This window comes from Aulonocara sp. 'chitande type north' Nkhata Bay, linkage group LG15 (genome assembly GCF_057382095.1).
Source record: "Aulonocara sp. 'chitande type north' Nkhata Bay isolate Kocher_YH1m ecotype deep benthic linkage group LG15, A_spYH_male_GT1.1, whole genome shotgun sequence".
NCBI classification, from domain to species: Eukaryota; Metazoa; Chordata; class Actinopteri; order Cichliformes; family Cichlidae; genus Aulonocara; species Aulonocara sp. 'chitande type north' Nkhata Bay.
Genome location: NC_141358.1, coordinates 26,392,279 through 26,417,149, shown reverse-complemented (window position 1 = coordinate 26,417,149; position 24,871 = coordinate 26,392,279). Strand labels below are relative to the sequence as shown.

General features: G+C 43.1%; 1 protein-coding gene across 3 annotated transcripts in view; it reads right to left on the bottom strand.

The window, feature by feature from the left end:
- Window positions 1-20,763, bottom strand: part of adgrg6 (adhesion G protein-coupled receptor G6) — a 100,055-nt gene extending 79,292 nt beyond the window's left edge. For all 3 annotated transcript variants that reach the window (XM_086265244.1, XM_086265245.1, XM_086265246.1), the window contains exons 1-2: window positions 20,539-20,763; window positions 9,543-9,643 (exon numbers count right to left, since the gene is read on the bottom strand). In XM_086265244.1, the coding sequence (XP_086121370.1) occupies window positions 9,543-9,643; window positions 20,539-20,540 (103 nt within the window). In that variant the 5' untranslated portion in view covers window positions 20,541-20,763. The remainder of the gene's footprint in view (window positions 1-9,542; window positions 9,644-20,538) is intronic.
- Window positions 20,764-24,871: the final 4,108 nt, after the last annotated feature.

Below are 24,871 nucleotides of genomic sequence, written 5' to 3'. Positions count from 1 at the left end.
ATTATTTTGAATTTACCCCCTATGTAGGCACTTGTGTCTTGCAGGGTTATTGACTCAGAGGATGTCCCCGCAGAGATGCCTTCGGCCACAGGGCGCCCACTGTTTTGGCTGAGGGCCAACTGCTCAGCCTCTGTGAGTGGTGGTGGTGGAGGACCCCCACCTGTTTTTCGGGCCTCCGCTTTTTTTCTGTTGGCTATAACGGGCCACATTTGAGCATACAGAGTAAGCAAATATGTACTTGTAATGTGCTCAGATAATTTCAATAAGTGCTTACAGAAAGAAAATTAATGTAGCCTCTAACTGCAATTGATTTACATCGGACAAACAGACCAAGCACTATGGCTCATAATACAATTACACCTTACCTGTTTGGACTATATTTTTATATTTAATTTTTACTTGCTGCCAGGAACGTTTGGGGCCTGTTGGGTTGCACCTGCGCTCACATCACATCACAAAATAAAATGTATAAAATAACAAATAAAATAACATATGATAAAATAACGTGTTAAATGGGTGGAAATCCCTAGATCAATGTTTATATTAACACTCACGCATTGACTCTGTCGGCTATGTTTTGCCATGCATGCTCCCTTTCTTTCGCAGCTGTGGCTGTGTTACTTTTTTCCGCGGAATTTGCGTGTTATCGGCATATGCTGCCATCAGAATTTCGGCCTCAAGCGCTGTGAAATACATTGACCGCGCCTTCTTTCCCTCCGTCTCCATGGTGACTCGCTTAATCTGTGCTCCACTGATCAGGGCTTTATGTATCCTCGTCCGCGCGCTTCACTTGGGGTTAAAGCAACTCCGCGTTGACTGAACTACTTGTTATCAGCCTTTCTGAAACCGAATATTCCGAGTTGGACAGTTCGGGGTTACTCAACCCTGCGTATCGTTTTTCACTCTGAGTTTTCTAAACCGGCTTCCTGAAACAGGGCCCTGTAGTCCAAAACAAAACCTAAGCTGGAGACCTGACTTTCCCTTTGACCGTATTTTTTCTGGCGTGAAAAATAGCGTTTATAATGGGTTTCAATGGGACAATTTTTGTCCAAAGGGATAAAGGTGGATGCATTGCTGTAGCTTAGCCATTTTAGGCTAATTTAATGAATTTACACCACAATTAAACAAAAAAAGTAAAAAAAAAATTCTTTGACAAATTTGGCTTTAATCCACTCAACACAGTGAAAATGGTTTAAAACTAAAAATTCAAAAGACAATAAATGTCCTTAAGAGCCTCCAAGGGTTAATAATAATAATGTATACTTAATTGATCCCCCGTGGGGAAATTCCTCTCTGCATTTAATCCATTCACACTGTGAAGCAGTAGGCAGCCATTAGGCGCCCAGGCTTGAAATCATTTCCTTACTGTCTAAAAAATTCAGTACACCATAATTATGATTAATTAGCAGTGTTGGTGGAGGGTGACATTAACAATTTGCGGCTGCTGATCCCTGATAACGTTCCGAGCCCAGACAGGACAAAAACTAATCACAGCGAGTCAGCGGCAGGAAGGAAAAAGAAATTCTGGTCAGGGTGGAAAAGATTTTAAACGTTGTTCAGATGCCAGCAGGATGCTGGAACGCACGGAAACGTTAAGAAAAAGAAAACAGAAGAAACAAAAGGCATGTTTGTGGGAAATGAACTATTAATTAATCATATTTTGAAAAACTTTTTGGACTTCATGAGACTTGAAACTCTTTTTTTTAAGATGAAAGCTCCAATATCAGAGCACACTCCTCACTTCAAAGAACAAGTTTTTTACATATTTTGCTGACTAATCATTAAAACAGGACCAGATTTTTTTTTTAAAAACTGGATTTTATTTCGTGAGTATGAAAGGTTGTCTGTCTCTGTGTGTTAGCCTTGCAGCAGCCTGGCGACCTGTCCAGGGTGTACGCCTCTCGCCCTACGGTATGGGCTCCAGCCCTCCACATCCCTGAATTGGATAAGCAAAATACAATAAATGGATGGATGGATGGATGGATGGATGGATAGTTTAGGAATTAGTTTAGGTGATTCAGGCATGTCATGCTGGGAGCAGACGCGGGACTCGCTGGACAGATTCCATCTCTCTGCAAGACTGGAAATGACCGTGCTCCCCCAGATAAGCTGGAGGAAGATTTCAGGATCAGGGAAGTCTGTGCTTATCTTAGATGGCTGCCCCCACAACTCAAATCCAGACAGGCAGTAGAAAATGGATGGTTTGAAACAAATCACCAGCAACTCAGGAAGTCTGAGCATTATGTTGTCAAACGTTGTGGTCATACTGTGAGATCTGGGAACTGGAATCACAGTCAGAGTTGTGTTTGTAAGGTCGAGTGTAGATGCTCCGCTGTCAGGTCAGTGACCGAGCTGAGCAGCTAGGAAGGCGTGCTGCTTTTAGTTCTGGCAAGTGACAGAAAGCACATTTCTACAGCTTCTGGTTCCATCTCGATAAAGCCCCATGTTCACGTCATCAGATAAAAACAACTCAGCACTGTCTGTCAGCCTGTGCATTTCACTCAGGCTTCGTGTTTATCAGTAAGAAATGGGGAGATAATTGGTAAGAGCAACGTCCTGATGGGAGTTGCTCCGTGAAGCTGATACGTTGCATCATTTTCAGTCAGTGCAATACTTTGGTTCTGCAACAATAGTTGTACTGTGGTGCAGCACTCGGAAGACTTGCGCTCTGCTGAGTGTGTGGAAACTTCAGAGCTTCAGAACAAACAGCAGAATACATTTACTGGAACCTCACCAGACCCACAGCTACAGCGTTAGCTTGTGTTTGGAGGGCACAGCAACTTTAAACAGATTGGCATGTGACCCTTAACGGACTGACGTGTCAGAGAGGAGAAGGCCCCACGCTGCTGTCAGACCAAAGGTCTCTCTCTCTCTCTCTCTCTCCCCCTCGCTCGTTCTCTAATATTTACAGCTTCCTGTGTGATTGGTTCAGAGCTGCAGTTTATCAGCCGGTCAGCAGCAGCACACACATGTCGGTTATGTGTTTGTCACCAGAAGAACAGCGACCACCGCTAACCCCTGTGCACATGTGTGTGTGTGTGCTGTGGTTTAGGACTGCTGGGAACTTTACGAGTGTGTGTGAACCTCGCGGTTTGGCTTGCAGCTGCTGATGAGGTATGGAAAATGCATTAAACGTACTCTCTCCCCCCCCCCCTTCACCTCTTTCCTCTTGCTCGCCCCTCGCTTTTCTCTCTCGATCATCCGTCCCTCTGTCTCTCTCTCACTTGGAGTTTGAATTTTTCAGTTTAATGAGTGTTATTGGCAGAAACATGGAAAACATGGACAGCCAGCAGTTCCCTGCTCTCGGTCCTCCACTCCTGCATTTCTCCTTGAACACTGAAATCTAAGAAAAACACTCACATGGCCAAAAGTCTGTGGATGCCCCACTTTTCCCACGGCTGCCGTGCAAGAATTTGGCCAAACTTTGGTCCCATCCGATGCCACTGGCACCCAGAGCCGGCGCTGTCAGAGTAGTTTGAGCGTGCATGTTTGTCAAACCCTTGATAATAAGCTTGCAATGACTGTATGCAGTCTGTACTGGGTGCACGTTTCTGAGGAGACCCAGCGGTTGCGGCCACTTGTGCTTATTTTGACTCGTGAACATGAAATATCTCTTTAAATGAAAATTAATCCATGTAATTTAATGCTGTAGAAAAACAAAGAAAATCCTTTCTCTCGACTCAGTTTACACGCCGTTATAGAACTACGTCCAGGTACAGTGCTCTAATGCAAGCCACACTGATGAACATAAACAACTTTCATTTCTGCTGAGGTAACCTTCTGTCAACATTTCCAATGGAAATAAAATAAAAATAATAAAAACAGCAGAGTCGGGCTGACAGAGCCCAAACCTGCACAGATGAGTCTGTGGGCACCACCCACTACACCTTCATTCAGACACAAGCTCTGAAAAAAGCCATACAGTGAGGAGAAAAAGAAAATACACTAACAAACCAAGTTTCAATCAAACTGATCCTCTGAACAAATGAAGTAACCAGAAAGATACAAACGAAGCAAACAACCAACAAATGTTTGATTAGTTCATTGGCCAAAAGCTGAACAATCAGAGGAAAACATAACTGGATTACAGGAAAGTGTTGACAAACAGAGGATTGAATCAGAGTACAAAACACCAAAAAAAACCTTTCCAGAGCGCTCCTCTGTTTTTAAACAGAACCATAAAACCATGGAAAAATAACCAAACTAATCACTAAACACACATCATTAAACACAGCGGCTTTAATCTATAAAACGAAACTTTTTAAACTCTGTTAGGCTTCAGAACAGGTTTCTGGCCCAGTGTTGTCTAATTTGGCTCCAAATCGAACGTGAAACTGATTCCAGGAACCAAACCTCCCTCACACCACTCACAAACATTGGGTAGGTTAAAGTAAAAAACAAAAAGACGTCTGTAGGTGTTAGAGTAATGCCTGCGACAGAAAGACATGCATGGATGTGAGAGGATGAATTTCTGACCTCATGGGAATGAATGAATGAAAGCATCAGAGCATGATCGCTGCTGACATGCTCTCCACGGAATAAAAAATAAACCAGATGGAAAAGATATCTGACTGCAGGCTTCAGGAACATGGCGGGTGGTTCTCGTTAATGGAAGCATGAAGAAGAGGAGGCATGCTCCAACACAGACATGGAAAATATGAAAAAACAAAGTGGGATGAAGCGGGACGCAAACGATGGAAACTCGGGGAGAAGAAGAGACAAAATGAAAGATCACTGCTGTCAGATGAAAACGCTGCATCCCTGGGAATGCCGGTTTTCCCATAGTTTAAGCTTCGAAAGAATCTTTTACACGTGGCTCATTTCTTTATTCAGAGGAACGTAGAGCATGAGCACTCCCTCAAAAACGCAGCGTCTTTTCCCAACAGCAGCTGAACACAAAGAGAACATGAACAAAGCAAAGAAACACAAAACGGTCATGTCCACGAGCCTTTCACAATAAAAGGCATTTTCACAGGGAAAGGAAATGCAAGCAAGCCCCATGTTTAATTAAAATAATCACACAAACATCTGAAAATGACATTTAATGGATGATTTCATGTCATTAGAAGCACAGATTCATTGTAATTAAAGCAATTATCACAGAGCGAGCAGCTTTAATCAAGGAAAAACTTCACATTCATGTTCACTCCAAAGATTCAACGAGTGAACAAAATGAGACTGAGAGTGAAAGCAGACTTTACTCCGCTCTGAAACTCTGACATTTAATCATTGTGCAGTCGCTCTGACGGCTGCTGAGGGCCTTTTATCGTTTTGCTGTGTCAGAGGAAGAATTTTGTGCTGCGTTGCCCTCACAGCTGCGAGCGTTCAGGAAGTCCTCCACAAACACTGAATGATTCCGGTGTCAACTGGAGGAAGGGTGGTCAAAACACACACAAAGATCCATGTTTGTGTTCTACACCTGTGAGCACCTTAATGACATCAAACAGTCTTCACTGCCACACTTTCGTGTTTCAGCAGCGGTTTCGGTCTCAGGGAGGTTCTCTATGGTTGCAGCGACGTGCTACTGATGAACATAATGAGATTGAAATAATCTGTAGGTGCAGCTTCATTTTGATTCCTTGAGCTTTAGTTTCTCCTTTTCTGTGTGTTTGCTGTTTTCTTGTTATGATTTACCAGTTTTATTTCATTATCTATGATTACTTTCAGCTGTGTTTCCTGTTCCCTTATTGCCTCCTGTATGCTTTAAAGCAGCGATGGGGAACTCCAGGCCTCAAGGGCCTGGAGGTTTTAGATGTGCGTTTGATCCAACACAGCTGATTTAAATGGCTAAATTACTCCTCAACATGTCTTGAATGCTGTGTCCGAATTTAGGGGAAGGATGCTCATAAGGACACTACCTACCTACGTCACAAGGTAGTGTCCTTAGATGGACAGGTAGTCAGGAAGTGAGCAGCTGTGGACAGCCCCCTTTTTTCTCCATAGAAACTTTATTGAACAAACAATGAGTATGCAACATAACAGATGGGCTGTGGACAGCCTTTTAGCCTTCAAGTCTGCCCTTACTTCCGTGTTTTTATGGTCACTAGCGCCACAACTCGAAAACTTTAAAATGGACCCAGAAATGTCGCTCCGTTTTTTTTGTACATTTGTAATTCTCGAGGAGCTAGAAAAACCTTATCGTCGTCGCCGGCACGTTTTGTAGCTTAGGCTCAACAGAGACAAACATATGCAGGTAAAATAATTTCCTTTAATCTACACACATTTAGGAATTACTCAGCTAATTACATGGATAATTGAATCATTGCCGGTGTTGTGCCAAAAAGTGCCTGCCAAAACTGATTTCCAATGTTTCCGTGTGTAATATCTTTATGTATGTTGGTAAATAGACTTCGGTGAACAGGGTTCACAAAGCGGTTATATAATTTAAAAATGACCTGTTTTTCAAGTGTCTTTATAACTCTGTGTTATTGTACCGACATTATAACCAATCTGATCTTTTTTGTCCACTTAAAGTATGTTTACAGAGCTGTTGATATATTTGTTGCGCTGTCTGCTGTCCACTTGATCAGATTACTCATAAAAAAAAAATTTTCAATGTCAACAACATTTTTTTTTGAACTGGATAAATAAAGGATATTTAAAAGTCTGCCAACAACTGATTGCAGCTTCTACCTTGTTACAGGAATGTTGTTTGTGGCTCAAGGTGACTTGATATCATTCACGAGGGATACATTTGACATGTGTTTCACGTATTATAGACCAACATGTTATTCATAGCAGTTTAAATACGAGCAATCAGTTTTTGGCAGACTATCATTTTTTGGCACAACACCAGTCATTCATACACATGTACTGTATTGTATAAAATATATAAACCAAAGGTCTTTGAAACTTATAGAATCTAATCTTTGGTTTCTTTTACATAGCACTTTATCAAACTGTTGTCTGCTACAGAGTTACAAGTATTATACTAATAATTTAGCATCCACCATCTCCTGCTTGCATGTTTTTGAAAACATCTTAGTGGTGTGGCAGCCACGAGTGAGCCAGCCTGCAAACCCTGTGGATGGACAATGCAGTGGACAGTAGGAGGAAGCATCCTAAAGCTCTCTTTGCAGACCACCCTGTGTGATTCTCCACTCGCAGACCAGAAAAGACAAACTGCGGGTCTCAGTTGCAGCACCCCATCCATGTCTGATCTTGCTCGGGCAGATTCAGCAACACTGCCAGAGACTTCCTGTAATCTATTACAGTTGTGAAAGAAACCGTCCAGGAACAGGTCACTCAGATTAATCCTGTGTGAACAACTGAAAATATTGTTTTTTCATCTTTAAAACTGTTGTTTAATTCTTGTTTAAAGCTTTTTGTTATTTACTTTATTGCTATCAAATAAATATCCAAGTACTATTGTTCAAAGTTAGCATTATGTTCATACATGTTACAAATACCTGTAAATCAAATTGAGTTCAGTGACAATTACTGTTTTAATTAATTAATTTATTAATAACATAAAACCTCTACACTAATGCAACACATATAACAATGTAACAAATATATCCAAATAAATTAATTTCTTAATGCATAACTCATTTTGGAACTAATCTTTCTAGAAGTGAAAACAGTCTGTCCATCCTCTCCCTGCTCTCCTCTCCTCAGCCTCTGCATTTTCAGGAGAACGCTGCTAATAAAGTTACACAATTACACAGTGCATTCACGTTTATTATTATATTTACAAGATACCACAGTTTTTGTCTTGGTTGGACCATTTTATGTGGTTGTATTTATCCGCGACACCTTAAAGGCTCCGTGTCTGACATAAACCAGTCTGTGGCGCAAAAAAGGTTGGGGACCGCTGCTGTGGGGTAATAGGACAGCATGAGGGTTAATAGGACCGTATTCATATGAATATGATGTGTAAATTGATTTATTCTTGTACCTCCACGCCATAGCGGCCCAATTCTTCACCCCAGTGAAGAGGTGATCGTTTTCTCCTCATTTTAATAAATTAAGTCGTTTGGTCTTTGTTCCCCATAACATGTCACCAATTTAAAAAAAATCTAAATTAGCTGTATGTAAGCGGCAATACATGAAAAACTGCGGGACCCACCATACAAGCTGGTTTACGGTTATTTAAATAAAAAAAAAAAAAAAAAAAGTCTATGCAGATGCCCAAAGCTTAACAACACAACTGCTATAACAATTTAACTTTTGTACAACCAGATTTTCATATACTTACATTTGAAAGTGTTTTCTGCTCCCGCTTCGACCCCCGTCGTTATCAGAAACAAATCTCCTCTATGACCAGCAATGAATCCTGGGATATGGTAGGACACGAAGGATACATCGGACCCATCCTTAAAATTTGTGGAAAAGTAAGACGCATTTGTCGCCACATTTTGAGTACTCTTTGAATTCGGACAGCCTTCGTCGCGTTGCTGTGACGTCATTGCCTCCAAATATGGCATTTTAAGCATCCTTCCCCTGAATTCGGACACAACCAAAGTAATGAGGCCTGGTAATGAACAAATCATTTATTTCAGGTGTGTTGACCCAGGGTAATATCTAAAACCTGCAGGACACTGGCCCTTGAGGCCTGGAGTTCCCCACCCCTGCTTTAAAGCCTCAGGTTGCTGGTGTGCCTGTTCATGCCTAGTGTATCCACAGCCCCTTTGGACTATTGGGTCACCTGAATAAAGGTTTGTTTACTGTTAATTGATTCTGTACCTGAAACCAACATCGTGACATGAAGCCCATCCTCCCTGCACTAGCTCTGTGTTTATCAAAATCCTGGATCTAATCCTTCCCCCTACCTTTTTCTTTCTTTTCCCAGGTTGACACAAGCATGAAGTTTTATATATTGTATCTGTGTTCACGCTGTGAGGTTTTCTACTTTCAAATAGTAAAAAGAAAAATACAGCCTTCTGGGTCGTTTTGCCCCTCGCACCAAGGACTGCAGCTCAACTCTCAGATGGACCCGATGATTTTTACACTTCCTCGTATGTTAGCTCCAAAGTCGAGCTGACCGTAACTCAAAGAGGTGATGTTTGCATTCACATACACAAACAAATAAATTCAATTTTCATGATGGTTTCGTGTTTTGTCATCAGACGGCATCGCTCTGTAACTGAGAACACTGATGCCTGTTCCTGAGCCTCTCCTGCAGAGGTGACCTGCAGGCGTTTTCCTTGTGTTTTAAAGTGCGAGTGAACGTATTTGTCATGTTCTCCATGTGGGTGCTGCTGTGGCTGCAGTGGTGAACTCTTCAAAATATCCACGCTGCCCAATAACACAGCAAACATCACTAAAAACATGTCATCAGGAAGTAACCCAGTAACTCCAACTACTGCCTGAACACACACTGCAGTTGGAGTGTCTTCAGTATTCAGATGATTACGGTTTTATTCCTGCTCGCGGTTTAGGGGTTGAAGGTTTATTTATTAGAATATGTGTGATTTTTTTTTCCTGTCAGTGTGACAGCTGTGAGGGCAGCACGGCTTTCCTGCTTCAGTGAATAAATAAAAGTAAGATCTATTTGTCCTGGATTTTCCCATTCAGGCAGAGTTAAAACCATCGAGTCCTACCGTGTCTGTGCAGGGTCATCCACAGCAGAACCACCGGGACAACGTGACGAAGTCTCCACCTTCCTCCTCTTCCTCCTCCGCCTTCACCTCTAAAGGTCTCCCTGGAAAAGCAGACGAAGAAGGAAATTTTCAGCATAGTGCATTCCGACTTTTTCATATTCTGAACATGAATCCTGTTTTTCTTGGATGAAAACTCCACATTTTATGATTCATTTGCTCTCTGAACCATTTTCAACTTATTTGCTGTCATTTTTCAGTCCGAGCAACAGAAAAGCATCAGCGGGAACAAAGAGCCTTCCATTTCGCTCTAGAGTGGGTGGAGTGCAACTTGACCTGATGCAGATTTACTGTGTCTCAGTAATTCCTAATTCAACATAACTATGGATAATTTCATGACAAAAAAGGAGCTTCAAATGCTTCTCACCAGTCACATTCAAATGTGTCCTGCAGCCCTGAAACTGACGAGAGACCTGTGAATAAACGAGTGACTGCAGATCACATGTGTTTGCGTGTCAGACAATCACACCCCCGGGGAACCAATCAAACTGCTCCAATGCAGAGAGAAGCTAATGAGAGGACTTGTTGTATCAAAGAGTTTCACTTCAGCAAAGTGAAGCAGCTTTAAAGCAAATTCAAATCTTATCTCAGTTCATTCATTAAGTTTTCCGCAACAATGGCTCAGGACCTATTAAGGGTCACAGAGGGCACAGGAACAAGCCCGACCTATGGAGACCCCATCGACAACACACAGAACAAAAGCATCAGCTGACGTCCACGCCCCAACGGGTCGGAGGTGTTATAGAGGAGTGAGAGTTCATGAGAAGACTGAAGGTAGTTATCCCAACAGGACTGACTTCTATCCTTCAAGGAAATGTTTAAATAAAGCCGACATCAGTGGGTTAAACTGTTTATATTACATATCTTCAGTCAGGTACCCATACTCTAGGCTTGCTCTCTGTGGCATTCTTTGCAGCATAACATTATTCAAAATCAAATTTAATATAATCAAAGAGTCACTTGATTTGCAACTTAATGAAAAACTGTGGAAAGTCTCCAAATTAAAAAAAAGTCCAATAACACATCTGAATGTGTCCGTTTGGGAGTATTTCAGTCCCACACAGGGATCCAAACTAGTCAGCCACATTCAGGAAGATGTTCCAGGCACAGCGTCAGCACACCTTTGTTTCATGTTTTATTCACCCATCAGCTGGATCCTGCCAATCTATCACACACACACAAACACACACATCCACTGTCAGCCATCTGACACCTCTTATTTTCCTGACGGCTGTGAGGTCGGGACACTTTTATCTCAGCACAGATGAAACCAAAAGGTCGAGCGAGGCTGTCATCTATACTTTATCAGGGTTAACCATCCAGTGATCCAAATCTCAAAGGCCTCTGGGAGGAACAGCGATGTGGAGACCCAGCTCGTCTCTTCCTGATTTAGTCTCTTCCTGCAGTTGAAACGAATGTTTACAGTACTCACACACACACACACACACACACACACACATCGGGTGGGGGTATCTAATTGACATAACGCTTTCCCTAGCCCCTTACCCTAATCCTAACCATGAAAAATGAATGCCTAACCCTAACCAAACTGTAACCCTGCCACTGAAACCACATTTTGAGTCTCAAAAATGCCTTCAAACCAGGATTTTGATCCCCATAATCGCTGTTGGTAACACACACACACGTACACACACACACATGTATACACACACAGCAGTGCAGGATGCTGAAACCATAGTCACAAAGGTTTTCTACCAAAGTCCTTTCCAGTTATTTTCCACAGACACACACAGTGGGTTTGTGGAGGTTTTGTTTGTCGCCTGTGTATAAATTATAAATAGTAATAAATACCCGCAGCATCACACAGACAGTCTGCTTATTAAAAGCAGGATCTTATAATCTGCTCCTTCCACATATCCAACTCCAGGTTTGCTTGAATCACTGCTAATGAAGTTTCTCTGGATAATTCCTCACTTAATCAATTATTATTAATTATTAAGAAGGCTGATAATTAACTACTCTCATTATTAATATGTATATTAATATGTATTTATTTGTTTATTTTTGTTTACGATCTACCAAAATATCCTACTGCTGTTTTTTTGAATAACTTGAATAACTTTTAATGCACCTGGGCTCAGCAGACAGAGGGCCAAGTGGCAGATGACAGAAAACATGAAATTACAGCAGTTTCAAGGAAGGAAGTGACATCATCTGTGCACTATGTGCTTAACGCAGTGAAGTGAATCTAAAGGTTGTTTTCGGTGTCTCGGACGGTCCCTCATGACTCTGGCTGAGTTGATTTGATTGTATTTTGTTGTCTCTGTTGTCAGGAGACTGTAAAATGCAGAGAAGTGACAGCTGTGCTAAAAACTGAGCAAGAGCATAAACTCGGCTCCTCTTTCATGGTTACTGAGTTATAAGATCACGTAATACTAAACTATGAATCACAGCAAAAATGACCCGAAGACCGAGAAAAGTTGTTCACAGCTTAAAAATTCCGAATGTCTTTAAGTTTCAGAAGAAACCACGGCATCTCCACAACAGCCTTCAGGTTGTTCTCTCAGCTGTTCATTAACCCATTGGACACTTAACGGCTGGGACTGCTGGGATCTTTTTGTGGCTCATATTTATCAAAAACACTTAAGAAAGGTATGGCCCCCAGGTCCTTGTGTTTTCCTACCAACTCCATGATGTTAAGACCAGAGCTGTGTGGGAGCGAGTCCTTGTGTTTCTATTGATACTGCATGTATCTGCCAGTGATTGGTGAATTCCTTGAAGAGGCCAAAGCCGCCCAAGATACACCCACCGCACTCCTATATATGCTTGCCATGACGGCACATGTAGCCAGCATCCTCCTGAACTTCACTCAGGCAGTACTGCCACATCTGCACCGATCCAGGAGGTAGAAGTGAAGAAGGTTAGCATATTTAATGATAATGGCACACACACTTTGTACTGTGTGGTCATTTTGGCGAAGACCAACATGTGGCTAGCAAACCTAGCATGGTCTCTAGAACAGCTTGATGATCAGAAATATATGAAGCCTGCACGGCACTTCATTCACTCTGTGACTGAACTGATTAGGACTTTGGTATTGATATCCATCCCTGTGCGAATCCAGAAAGAGTACGCTGTGAAAAGCCTCGATCACATGGTTGATCCCAGCTACTTCAAAGTTTCCTCGTCTGTCTGTGCACAACCAAAGACAAATTTTTTCTCACGACAAATTTGGCCGTTGATGTTTCCAAAGGTCCAGAATAATGTGGACCTGAGCTGTGGACTTTGCCGAAGCTACACATTCAGTGAATATTCAACGGTTTAACGCAGCAAAGTTTTCTCGTCGTCACCCTGTCTGAGCTTAAACTGCTAAGTCCTCATGCTGAAACAAAGTCACGTCTCTATGTGCGAGGCAGCAGATGGCCTCAGCGGTGTGTTTGAACAACTTTACATGGCAGCTGCACACTTCCTCTGTCTCCGCAGATCAAACCAGTGAATTATTCAACACACTAGGAAGAAATGAAAATTGTACAAGGTAGAGAAAGCAAAAAGACGAGCAGAAACATTTCGGTCTCTGGGAACTTTTAATTAGAATTTTTTTCATCATTTGATGCAAACTTGGCCGTCCTACTACTGGGAACAGTTCCTGCATCATAAATATTTAGAGCAGAGAGAACAGAGCTCGATTTTAATTTCATTGTTCAGCTTTGTTGTGTCCAGTGCTGCAAATTCATGCAGCTCCTGACATTAAAGAAAACTCGCCTCTTTGTCAAGTCATGCGTCTTGTTTTCTCGGTCCTCCTCCTCCCAGCTCCATCTCCGCTGTGGAAATGGGAGTGAATGATAAGAAGAGCGAGGTCAGCGAGCAAGGCGGTAGACATGACCACATAAAGGCGGCGATTCATGTGTCTGCAGCGCTGGATGGCAGCCTGCAAACCCCTGTTTCAAGCCAGGCATTCTGTGGCCCAGAGGTTATTCTGAGGGTTTCACTGCAGAACAACTGAGAAAATCACCTTTCACTGCAGGAAAAGGAGCTCTGACATGACTCGGCAACACAAACCTTCTCTGCCCAACCCCTCTGCACAAGCAGGAACACCTTTGTGACTCACCCTCAAGTTCATTTACATTGAAGGTTAATAACCTGGACATGAGTGAGAAAACAAGCCTGACAGATGTTTTTCATTAAAATTGATTTCTATTAATTACAACCAACTACATTTTACTCAAACTGCTCATGTTTGACACACAAGAATCAAAGAAAACTTTCCGACATCACGCTGAACATTTTCTGTCAGCGTCACCTCATTCTTTGTATTTCTTATCTTGTTGCTGTTTAACTTCTCTTTCTGGTCTAATTAACAAACCAACGGTGTCAACTGCTTCCTGATTGGACCCTACCACAGATGCATTACTGAAGAATTTGCCTTTATGTCATCACTAAATCAGTGCAGTCACTAAAAACACAAAATAAACTGTGTCTTTTACCTGCTGTCGCTGAAGCCTAGAGAGAGGCTCAGCTTCCAAAATCTGCTCGGTTACATGCCGGAAAGGGCTGATGTTTAAATGTAAATATGTGTAAGAGACCAGTCTCCCCACTGCTGCTGCGTCAACTACTGCATTGCACACCATCACCAGAAGCTGCATCCTGCAACAACTTTAACAGACCTAATTCAGTAGGGTTGCAGTTCAGTTTTATGTTATAGTAGCTAAGACAGAAAACACCGAACTCTGAGAAAAAATACTTCACCATCATCAGCGTAGATCAACAGCAGGAAACTACACTGCTGAAAGCTTACGGCTGAAGCCCCGCCTCTATGTGTTTTACAGTTTTTAAAGCTGAGCAGAGAGTTACTCTGTATTATGGACACGTGAGTTGAAAATAGAATTGCGCCTCCGGATGGAGAGTGATGGGGATGTCATCGATACTGACGACATTATTGATTCTGATTAAGTTCTCTCCCATCTCAAGACCCTCACGGCCCCCCTCCTGGACCCCCTGCAGTTTGCATATAGAGCCAACAGGTCTGTAGACGACGCCATCAACATGGCCCTACACTTCATCCTGCAGCATCTGGACTCCCCAGGAACCTACGCCAGGATCCTGTTTGTGGACTTCAGCTCTGCCTTCAACACCATCCTTCCAGACCATCTCCGAGGCAAGCTTTCCCAGATGAATGTGCCTGATCCCATCTGCCGGTGGATCACTGACTTCCTGACGGACAGGAAGCAGCACGTGAGGCTGGGGAAGAATGTCTCGGACTCCCGGACCATCAGCACCGGCTCCCCTCAGGGCTGTGTTCTTTCTCCTCTGCTCTTCTCCCTGTACACCAACTGCTGCACCTCCACCCACCAGTCTGTCAAGCTAATCAAGTTCGCAGATGACACCACCGTCATTGGGCTCATCTCTGACGGGGATGAGTCTGCCTACAGGAGGGAGGTTGAACGTCTGGTGTCCTGGTGCAGCCACAACAACCTGGTGCTGAATGCCCAGAAGACAGTGGAGATTATTGTGGACTTCAGGAAGCACACAGCCCCACTCCCCCCCATCATCCTGACTGACACCCCCATCACCTCTGTGGACTCATTCCGCTTCCTGGGTACCACCATCACCCAGGACCTGAAGTGGGAGCCCACCATCACCTCCGTCATCAAGAAAGCCCAGCAGAGGATGTACTTCCTGAGGCAGCTGAAGAAATTCAACCTGCCAACACGGACGATGATGCAATTCTACACCGCAATCATCGAGTCCATCCTCACCTCCTCCATCACCGTGTGGTACGCTGGAGCCACTATCAGGGACAAACAGAGACTGCAGCGTGTTGTGCGCTCTGCTGAGAAGGTGATTGGCTGCAGACTCCCATCTTTGCAGGACCTGTACACCTCCAGGACATTGCGGCGTGCAGCTCGGATCTCAGCTGACCCTTCTCACCCTGGACACAGTCTGTTTGACCTGCTCCCCTCAGGCAGGAGGCTCCGGTCCATTCGCACCAGAACCTCTCGCCACAAGAACAGTTTCTTCCCCTCTGCTGTTGGACACATGAACAATAACCACATGACTGTCCCCGCCACTAACACATGACCCTACGCTGTGTCACTGCATCATTTCATGTCTGGCACTGATCACCACCTGCACTCATGTATATATCTTTCTACGTAGCACTCATAATTCTTATTCTCATGTATATATCTCATGTATATCTCATGCACATATCTTTCTTTCTACATAGCACTTTAATTCTTATTGTTTGCACTGAAACACCGCAGCAATTTCCTAATGTTGTAAACCTCAACATCTGGCAATAAACCCATTCTGATTCTGATTCTGATTCTAAAATCCTGAAAACAGGATAGAAAAGGCTTGAATGTGACTCAGGTGTGCAAAAACTTCACTAGCATGAAATTATCCATCTCTAACTGCCACATAAGCATGCCAGTGGGCAAGCCTTCATCCTTTTAATTAACCTCTTATCCAGTTTAGGGCTGCAGGGGTGCTGTTGTGGGGTATGCAGTCCTTAAAAACACTCCTCTGAGACCCAAACACCTTTCAGACATCATGTAAGACAAAGTCTGGATCTGTGTGAAGACCTTTCTGTAAGTCAGAGAAAGAAGTATGGATTCTCTTATGAAGTAAGAGAAGGTAAACAGGGACAAACTGTTTGACTCTGTAGATGAGTGTATTATATTCTAGAGATGTTAATCTAAGATATTTGTGCTCTTTATTCTTCTGCGTTGGCGTGGCGCTCAGATTTCTGTGTCGTGCATGTGTAATCAGTCTGTTAAACAGGCGCACTTGTTTTCTATTCTGTCGGCTTTGGGGGTGGAGAACAAAGTCATTCAGGATTAAATCTCCATAGCAGCACTCGTCTCGCTGCAGTATCCCAATATTAACAATTCTTCAAACTTGGTGGAGGTCTGAAGCCCACACAGGAACCTGTCCTTTCAACACTGCAGCCAAGTTCTTGTCACGCACACGGTTGTAAATCTAATTTATTGTGAGAAACTGCTCTAACTGCCCTCCTCAAACATGTGTACAGAAGATCAGCTAGAGCTGCCTGACGCTTGATTTATGGCCCATTGTTGTGTCCGTCTGACCAGCCTGCATGGAGAGGACGACGCACACTGAGACGCACTTAAACGCAGTCCTCCAGCAGAACAAGAGCATGACGCCTCTGAGTGATGACGCTTTGCATATTTTGAACTCCAATTGGCTGAAATTTTAGCCTGAAGCAAAAGGGAAATGACCACAGCAGAGATGACTGTGAAAAGGAAGAGCTGCCGAAAACATCAGCGCTGCCCGCAAGCGCAGATGCAACGCGCTGACCGGAAACAATGCCCTCCAATGTGGAGCCGTTATTTCTGACACAGACGCTCTTTGTCTGCTGTGAAGACGGCAGAGGCGAAGCTAAACGCACCAACAGCAGCACGGACCAGAGGACACACAATTCAGGCTGTGCAACACAAGTGTGACAACAACAGGTGGACGATACCTGTGAAGGAACCACGGGGTGACCAGGGTGACATGTTTAGCAGTTTTTAATCCAGCGATGACATATTTATTTATTTATTTTATTTACAACAAAAATGGGTAGCTCTTAACTCTCAGAATTTACTGCTTCATTTTCTTTGTGTAGTTTCCATCATATTCAACCAATATGCTTCACTCTTTAATAATGGCATTCATAGGATATTCAGAAAACTTGACCTCTGACCTTGAGGTCACTGATATTCAAAATCATCATGAGATTTTTAGTAAACGGACAACAACATGGCGTGTCTGATATTCCCTTTGCTTTTAGCTCCGCTTTGGTCTCTGCTCGCTCCTGGAAGCTGCGCTGTTTGATCAGCTGCACTGCAGTGATGTCTCTCTGCTTTATGCAAACACGTACAGATGCAATGGAAATGTGCCGCAAAACCAAAAATAGGGCCTAAAGCACACTAAATGTTCCAAAGATCTGTCAGCTCGGTGCTGATCCTCAGGGGGCTCCATGCTGGTGACTGATTCTGCTGTTGTATTTTAAGCACAATCACAGCACTTAGTGTGGACAGCTAAAAAAAACCTACGCTGCTCATTCACAGCATGGAGCCCTTTTTTGACATTATGACTGTTGTTAATTACTGGAAGGCATAAAAACATGTTTTTGGAAGTGGAAGAGTTTTAAGATGTCCAAATGAATTTCACACATGATGAGCTCATCTTCATAACTCGGTGTAAACAGCTCATTATGATTTATTAGGCACCAGCATAACATTTTAAATGAAATTAGCCTTCAGTGCCGAATCCGTCTTTGACTCGGTCCACTGACACAAGTACTCATCACAGGGATTTATTTTTTCCTGTTTTTTAATGCATGTGTGCATATAGCAGTTTCTAGGGTTTAAAAAAGGAAGCGACTTAAACCTGTATTCTTTCTCATGACCAGCAGGGGGCGACACCTCTTCCTGCACAAAGAAGTCTGTCGGAAAACAAGCCTCCCAGTCTCACCTGGGACCTCGTTAAACACCTTCCCTGTGACTTTACTGTTCCACTCACTCATTTTCACTTTTATTATATAAATCACAATGCTTAGTTTGTAAAAGTTTGTGCGCCCGTTTCACGACGAAAAGGGGAAACGAGGCGAGCGCCTCTTTCTTATCCTACCAAATGTCACCAGGCTCAGACTCACGGTGCAGGTGGAGAGATCAGATCTTCCCCTTTAGCTTAATTAAAGCACATTCCTCTCTGCTACGCCTGACCGCGAGCTCGTTCTCGCTTATCGCCGCCGTCTGGATTTCATTCTGTTTGAACATAACTTTCATTTTAATATGTACATGTATCAGGGCTCCTCAGTACACCTGGAGGATTGGTAACTTCACCTCACACACAGACACACACTTCCCGTCATCAGAATGTCATTTGACGTCATCTCGCGCCTCCGTTTAAAGGCGGCCTGTTCGGCGCTTCACCTTCTGGGACCCTTGGTGTGTTTTTGGCCGTATCGCCTTCGCAGGTTGCGTAACACCTGGCAGTAAACAAGACCCTAAACAAGACGCTCTTTGATAAAGTCAGAACTCGATAAAGAGGAATCCTCTCCCTGCAGGGGACTGCGGAGGCTCTGAGGACCTGTGAGGATGCATCTTTCATTTCCTCGAACATCACTGATTGGTTCTGGAGTCACCGCCGTCCCATCTTCACAATGAAACACGTTACTAAGGCACAAAGCCTCCACAGCTCCTGTCATGCTGTGACACACAAACATGACCCACACCAACAGCATGCTGATGCAGCGGTCACCATGCTCGCCTCTCTGGGTTCAAATCCAGCCCGGGGCCTTTCTGTGGGGTTGGGATACCCACTGACTGTAAATGCCCCTCGGGTCTCTCTGCGTTAGCCCTGCCACAGACTGGTGACCTGTCCAGGTGGACTGGGAGCTGGGATAAGCTGCATGGACAGACAGCATCATCTGAAAAACAAACTACTTCACTGACTGAGCCGGTGTTGTGCCAAAAAGTGATTGTCTGCCAAAAAGTGATTCCCGGTATTTGCCAAAAAGCGATTGCTCATATTTAAAGTGCTATAAGTAACTTGTTGGGCTATAATATGTTAAACATATGTCAAATGCATCCCTTATGGATGACATAAAGTCATCTTGAGCCACAAACAACATTCGTGTAGCAAGATACAAGCCGCAATCAGTTTTTGGCAGCGACTTTTATATAACCTTTATTTATGCAGTAAAAAAAATCTCATTAACATTAAAAATGTATTTTGTAAGAGTAAGTTGCCCAACAGGACAGCAGAAATGGCAGCAAATATTACAATAGTTCTGTAAAAATATTTTAAGTGGGGATAAAGGACCGGATTGGTTATAATGTAAGTACAAGTTGTAAAGATACTTAAAAAACAGATAATTTTTTAATTCTTTATGTAACCCCTTTGTATCCCCTGTTCACCGAAGTCTATTTACGAACATACGTAAAGATATTACACATAAAAAATACACAGAAACACTGGAAATCACTTTTTGGCAGACAATCACTTTTTGGCACAACACCGGCAAACAGAAACTTTCTACACGGTGCCTCCAGGGTCTTTTGGTGCGTTTTGCTTTCATAACGTGTGCGCTGTCAGACTCACACGCACACCTGCACATATGAAGCACGGGTGCTTATTTCACTCCACACAATACAAAAAAGTCCACAAAGTAATCAAAGACTCTTCACAGACTAATCTTTTATAAACTGTGGTAATTTAAAAGCAGTTTTATTAAAGAAAAACAAAGTTTCCGTTTTGGTTCCAGTCACGTTTCTACACTTTTCCATGGGACTCTGTTCACAGTCCGAGATTTTCTGATTCCTAAACAAGATCTTAGTCCAGTTTATAATGATCGATCTAAGAATTGAACTAGTTGAAGTATAATCGAGGTGTTTTAACTGTTTAAGCCAAGGTTTAAACCCGGGACTGTCCCAGCTGTGCTCGCACAGTTTTTACATGTTTCAAACATCACGTCTTGTTCCTCACAGGACTCAAGTTACGTGCTAGACCTGAAGAGCTCTGATATATTAGGCCTGTGTAGTCTGAACTCAGGGTTTCAGACAAAAGACAAAAGAAAAGAACCCAGAGGAGTCTGTGCGCTTTCTACACACACTGACCCGCTCCCGCGCGCACTCCGTCTCTATCACCATAAACATGTGCACACATCTGCAGTCAGCAGCATCATGGAAACAGATCTGCTCATTTTCCACAGGAGAACTCAGCTCAAAGAAAAGCACACATGATTTTCCTCATTAACGGCGCGTCCATCAGAGCTGAAGACTCAGCTAACCAGGAGCCTCTCCACGGAGGCTGCTGTGGATCCACTCTGTGGATGTCTCACAACCGGGAGGCAAAAACACAGAAACACTCAAAGTGAGTCTCTGAGAAGCTTTCAGAGCAAACACCAGACAGCAAACCCATCCTACACGAGTCTGCAGCTGAAACAGCCTCACACTTTGTGACTTACATGTTTCACTGGAGCGGCAGCTGGTCCCCCCGCAGGATCATTCTCCCTGTCCGGTGTCCGAGGGAAGGTCTTCTTTCCTCCTCTTTCTTTTCTCCCTTTTTTCCTCTTTCCCTTTTTCTTTCTCTGCTTTCCAGTTTTTTCTCGCGCTGAAAGTTTTCAGACTCCAAATCAGCAAATCCAGAATGCGCCCAGGACGCGCAAAAGTCTCCAAAGTTTAGAGAGTGAGAGGGAGGGCGATGCAGAGAGAGAGGCGGGGAGAGCGAGGGGTGACTCGCTTTCCTGACCCGGACTGCCCGGCGAAGGAGCGCGAAGACGTTTCAGCTGAGGAAAAACACAAGCACGGGCTTTTACTTCAGCTCAGGCTGGAATTTATACGATTAATCTTCCGCACAAACCATCAAAATAAAAGCTGTCTGACAGAACAAACAGAACAATCAGCTGTCACACTGAGCACGGCCCCACCCGCAGGTCTCACCTGCTGGAGCAGATCCTGGAAAATAAAGTACAGAGGAGACCATCAGGCTTTTATTGTGAAAAACACACTGCGCGCGCGCGTCATCCACAGGTGGTTCACACATGACAACAACATGAGAAAATAAAAATAAGAAATCTGTCTGTTACACAAACAGGTGACCTCTGACCCCTGAGACTCAGCTGATCATCAGTGCCATGGTAACAGGAGCCTCATCCTGCCTGTGAGCTTCAGGGCTGTGTGTGTGTAGATGTTCCCTCAGTGTTGGCTAGCTCAGTTCCATCTATTTCTTTGTTCCTGACAACTTTTAAAGTATTTTAATTCTGCTTGATGTCATTTCCAGCCACGCATCAATTTCAGAGCTGACCGCTCATTTTAAACCAATGTTTCGGTGATGAGGTTAGAGTTTGTGCTCCAAACAGCCAGGCGCATAGTTTTTTTTTTTTTGCTCTTGGGTCCATATGAGATCACAGAGGGCGAACTGAGCAAGCAGACGACACAGCGTTCATTTCTGCATTTTCACTTATTCGTTAATGACTTGCAGATAAATGCTGCTCATTACCAGCATGCATTGTGATTACTCGCCCTTCAGTGGTCAGAATGTTCTTGGTCAAGGGAGGACAAGGAGCGCGTGCAGATGAGTGGAAACAAAGAGCTGCACGCTGCATCTCATTTGCCTCTAAATGTCAATCAAGACGAACTTCCTGCCTGATAAGAAGTTCGGGAGCTGCACGGATTTGCATTCTGCTGGAAAAACTCCTGAGGGAGGAGATCCCTGAGGGCCAGGAAACGCGTCTGATGGAGTCGGCGCACAGACATGATGACGCCTGACGCAGCAGCAGGTAACCGCCCTGTCCTGCTCCCAGCTGCATCCTCACTGAACCAAACTGGACCCACATGAGTCAAAGAACTCCATCTGCTCTGCCCACTCTTTCTAAAATGTTCTCTTAAACGTGCTCCGAACTCGAGTTCATACCACAGATTTTTCACACAGTTTGAGTCTCAGTGGTCTTTAGCTCTGGTAAAACGTTTTCATGCTGTAGTTCCTGCTGCACAAGCGTACACTTTACCTGTGTTGGTACTAGACTTTGTTCCAAAGGTCGGCGGAAGCTGAAGGTGTAAAAGGCACAAACACCTGTCAGGCCCAAATTTAAAGCTTTAACAGGATCAAAACAGGTGAGTTTAAAAAAAAAATGTTCTCAGATATTTCTGCCATGAAGCTGGGAGTCTGGAGGGCGCCTCAGGTGGACATTAGAGGAACTGCAGCACACCCATCTGGCCCTACTGGCTTTACGTTTCAGTCCTGGAGGTCTCACGTCGACAAATATCTACAACAGCGACTCACAGCTTTCAAAGTGGAGCCCTCTTATGAAAACATCAGCTTCGGGCTCACAAACTCATGCTGCCGTTTAATGAAGTAAGAAAGTTTTCTGAGAGCAAAGAGACAGAGAGAAAAAACCGTGAAAAAGGAGCAGGCTTATATAATATTAATAAAAAGGAAACAGTTTGTTCCTGGCAGATCCACCAGAAGAATAAAAGCACTTTTATGACAGAGGACAGAACAAGAAGTACAGTGACTGGAATCGGCATGAAAAGTTAAAAACGAGTCTTTCAGGCTTCAGTCTGTTTGTCTTCCAAATATAGAAGCAGCAATGCTTCAATACAGAGAGATTTAAAAAAGCAGATGAAGACATATGAACAAGGAATGAGGAGGATGCACTGATCACAGGTCTGATTCTTTTCGAATCTTCATAATAATCAACAACATGCTGAAACAATAACGATCTCGGCATTTAAGACTTTTCAGGTTTGAGGAACTTCACCTTCAATTTTTACCATTAAAGAAAAAACTCAGTGACTCAGTGTTTTATCAGAATGATGATTAGTTTGATAGAGAAGTGCATTTATGTCTGATGATTAAAGCGTACTTTCATCTCTCACCCTGTCTCCCCGTCTAAAACAAAACTCACTCTTCTCTTCCAGTGACAATCTTTATTCGTGGAGTAAGTAAAGTAAAACAATCGGTCCTCCAGCTTTAGTGATCTAACATACAGGAGGCCTCTCTAATAAATCTTAGAGGAAGCGGCTAAGGCAGGTTTATGTTGACATAGAGGAACTCTTCCTGTTATAAAGAAGATTCAGGTTCTGGAGCAGCTGTGGGTAAATCAGACCGTTTGAAACAGAAATCAAAACAGCGTCTGCTTAAAGCAGGGGTGGGGAACTCCAGGCCTCAAGGGTCAGTGTCCTGCAGGTTTTAGATATCACCCTGGGTCAACACACCTGAATGAAATTGTTCTCCACCCTTTCCTTTACCTACCAGACCCTTGTACCGCAGGATTAACCTGAGTGTCCCAGTCCTGGACGTTTTTTTTTTGTTTGTTTTTTTTTTTTTAACTGGGAGGATCCCAGGCCTGATTTTTGTTGATGTATTATAAATGTTCTTGTTTTATTGTTATTTACTTTATTCTCATTAAATACATATCCATTTGAAATTTCATGTTATGTTCATACATGTTAAAAATACCTGCAAATAAAATGAGTTCAGTGACAATTACTGTTTGTTTTAATCAAATTATTGATAACACAAAAGTTAAACTAATGCAACACATATAACAACATAACGAATATATTCAAATAAATACATTTCTTCATGCATAACTCATTTTGGAACGAATCTTTCAAGAATTGAAAACAGTCTGTCCATCCTTTCCCTGCTCTCTTGCGCTCTCCTCTCCTCAGCCTCTCTTTGCTGCCTCATGTCCTTTCTGATGAGGTCTAGCAGCTCATCATCCCTGTGTCTTTTCCTCTTTCTCCTTGTTGTGGGTGGCTGACTCACTTCCTCATCACTTTCGTTTTGGTCACCCACTGCTGAAATTAGGACAGGAGGCCTAATGGAAAGCCTTTGTCCTATCACCTATCACATTCATGAAGACACTCCAGTGCCAAGTACCAACAGTGAGCTTCCCACTGACTCCCTCTCCTGCGCCTGGATACTTGCAATCCTAAAGGCAGAGGAAATCAAAAAAGACAGTAGACAAATAAAAACAACACAACGACTCTTAGTAATTGCACATTTATTAATGTGCGTTCTTAAGAATTATCTTCTTGATAACACGCATACATACTTTGTATTTTTCTTTAAGATTTCCCATTTCTTTCTGGCCTGCAAAGGGGTGACTTTCCCCTGCAGGTCCAGCTTCTCCAGAACTGCCCTGATCACACTCAAAAAATAAGAGAAGACAAAAAACCATGGCAACTATGTTAATCTGTAAATCCAAAAGTTTTCACAGCAGAACACAAGAGCTGTGAAATCTGGACATCACAGGTTCTGTACAGCATGAGGGTTAATAAAACTGTACTCATATGAATATGATGTGTAAATTGATTTATTCATGTACCTCCAATGCCACAGTGGCCAAATTCTTCACCCCAGTGAAGAGGTGATGATTTTCTCCTCTCATTTTAATAAACTGAGCCATTTGGTCTTTGTTCCCTAAAACTCATCACCAAAAGGTTAATTTGAAAAAATAAAATAAATAAAATAAATAAAAATTAGCTGTATGTAAGTGGCAATACATGAAAAACTGCAGGACCCACCATACAAGCTAGTTTACGCGCAATTTTTACGAAGATTATTTTAATTACACAATAACCATAAGCAAATGCCAAAGCCTAACAACACAACTGCTACTAAAATGTGACTTTTGTACCACCAGACTTTCTTATACTTACATTGAAAAGTGCATTCCTCTCCCGCATTAACTCCCGCTTCGACAGCAATTGTTATGAGAAAAATTCTCCTGTATGACCCGCAATGAATCCTGGGATATGGCTGGCCCAAAGGATACACCTGACCCATCT